This window comes from Otolemur garnettii, unplaced genomic scaffold (genome assembly GCF_000181295.1).
Source record: "Otolemur garnettii isolate 467f Iridium unplaced genomic scaffold, OtoGar3 scaffold00047, whole genome shotgun sequence".
NCBI classification, from domain to species: domain Eukaryota; kingdom Metazoa; phylum Chordata; class Mammalia; order Primates; family Galagidae; genus Otolemur; species Otolemur garnettii.
Window position 1 is genome coordinate 13,568,650 of NW_003852442.1, and position 2,250 is coordinate 13,570,899.

The 2,250-nt window shown below is 53.3% G+C and overlaps 1 protein-coding gene across 2 annotated transcripts in view; it reads right to left on the reverse strand.

Moving 5' to 3' along the window:
• The window catches only part of VPS4A (vacuolar protein sorting 4 homolog A), a 17,169-nt gene extending 16,878 nt beyond the window's left edge, over nt 1-291 (reverse strand). The window contains exon 1 of one of the 2 annotated variants that reach the window (XM_003791401.2): nt 99-291. In XM_003791401.2, coding sequence (XP_003791449.1) covers nt 99-119 — 21 coding nt within the window. In that variant the 5' untranslated portion in view covers nt 120-291. The remainder of the gene's footprint in view (nt 1-98) is intronic. The other variant, XM_012806138.2, reaches the window with a different exon arrangement.
• Between the last annotated feature and the right edge of the window lie 1,959 nt (nt 292-2,250).

Genomic DNA, 2,250 nt, shown 5'->3' on the forward strand with positions numbered 1-2,250 from the left:
CCGCCGAGGCCGCCCGCCCGCCCCGCTCTACGGCCGGAAGGCCCCGCCGCGCCGCCTTCGGCCTCAGCCGCCGAGCCGGGCCGGGCCGTGCCTGGTACCTGGAGGGTTGTCGTTGTCATTTCATCTCCTGGGTCCGCCCCACACCCTGCGGCGCTGCTTGCGACCTCGGTCCGGCCCCGGGGAGCCGAGGTACTGGGTCCGGCTCAGGGACCCGGCGGTCGGCACTGGGAACTGAGGCAGCCGCTCGCAGCCGGAGCCCGGTCCGAGGGCGACCGAGGAGCGCGGCCCAGAGCGGTCGGGCCCGAGCAGCACGGCTGCCCCCCGGCGGCCACGGCTCGCACTGCAGCCACCGCTCCCTGCAGAGGCCGGGCGAGGGCAAGGGGCGGGACGAGGAAAGGGCGGGGAAGGGAAAGGGGCGAGGAAAGGGTGGGACTAGGGCCGGGGCGGGGCCGAGCGGAGGCTGGCGAGGGTCTGGCCGCACCTGAGGTCGAGGGGCGTGGTCAGGGGGTGGGGCCATGGGCGGGGTCGGGTAGAATCCGGAAGCCCTGGGCCCCTCTGGGATAAAACAGACCCTATAGGGAAATTGTATTTGCACAATAAAACTAACTTCCCAGACCTTGGTTTCCTCATGTTTAACAGACTATAATAACAATAGTACCTGGCTTGTCTGGCTTTTAGGGGGAATGAATGAGCTAGCTAATGCAAACAATGTGTCCCATATTGCAGGCTCAGTCACTAATGACTGTTAAGATGACTGTAAAGCTAGTTTCGTTTTGCTTTTTAAATATTAACTCTTCGGCGGGGCGCGTGTAGGCTCACGCCTGTAATCCCAGTGCTGGGAGGCCAAGACGGACAGATCGGCTGAGCTAGAGCAAGACCTTGTCTCTAAAAAGTAGCCGGACTTTGTGGTGGGCGCCTGTGCAGTCCCAGCTACTCCAGAGGCTGAGACAAGAGAATCACTTGAGTCCAAGAATCTGAGGTTCCTGTAAGCTGTGATGCCAGGCACCGAGGGCGACAAAGTGAGACTCTAAAAATAAATAAATTTTAAACTTTGGACTTTTCTCTTTAGGAAAATGGCTAAACTTCTGAATCTGGGGCCTTCTCCCAGACGAACTTCACAGCAGTGAGAGAGAAATGCGTTCTAGATTGATGAGCCAACCTGTGCAAAAGCCTGGAGGAGGCCAGGGGTGAGGAAACTGGCAGAAGGCTCGGGTGGCCAGACAGAAGGAAATGAAAGTTGAACTTGAACTGAGGTTGGGAAGGTGGGCAGGGGACAGGACCTTTCACTATAGTAAAGATTTTAGGTTTTCTCTCAAGAACAATGGGAAACTTTCTTTAAAGGACCTTTTGGGGCTTGGCGCCTGTAGCTCAGCAGCTAAGGCGCCAGCCACATACACTGGAGCTAGCGGGTTCCAACTCGGCCTGGGGCCTGCCAAACAGTGACAACTATAACAAAAAAATAGCCAGGTGTTGTGGTGGACGCCTGTAGTCCCACCTTCTTGGGAGGCTGAGGCAAGAGACACGCTTAAGCCCAAGAGTTTGAGGTTGCTGTGAGCTGTGACACCACAACACTCTACCCAGGGGTCAGAGTGAGACTCTGTCTCAAAAAAATAAAAAATATTGATTTCATTGCTGGAGGTTTGAAAAAAAATAATAAAGGAACTTAGGGGATTTGGTTTTTTTTTCTTTTTTCTTTTGTTCTTTTTGCATTTTATGTAGATGATTCTAGCCCTAGGATAGAAACGAGTTTGAGGAATGGGGTGGTTATAGCTCTATGAAGTTATGGGCATCATCAGAAGAGATGAGGGAAGCTTGAAGGGCCATGGAGAAACATATACAGAACACAGAGGTTTTAGAAGAGAAATCATAAGAACTTGGAAATGGACTAGATACGAGGAACAGAAAGGGATAGAAAGAGACAGAGACGAGTCCTGTCTTCTGTTTCTGGACTGCTGGCGCTACTGAGGTGGGGAAACTGGACAAATACAGCTTTGGGCGTAGGGACTGAAGAAGATCATGAGTTTGAGGTGCCTTTGCAATGTCCCTTTGAAAACATCCAGTATGGGTTGGATATATACATTTGGAACTCAGAGGAAAGAACTATGCGATATCTCAGCATAGGTGAGAATGGAAGGTCTGTGAGTGAGATCTGCTATGGAGTAGAGCAGGGTGAAGTGAGAAAAGCACCTAGGACAGAGCTTTGAAATCTGGCTCGGCCCCTGTGGCTCAAGCGGCTAAGGCGCCAGCCAC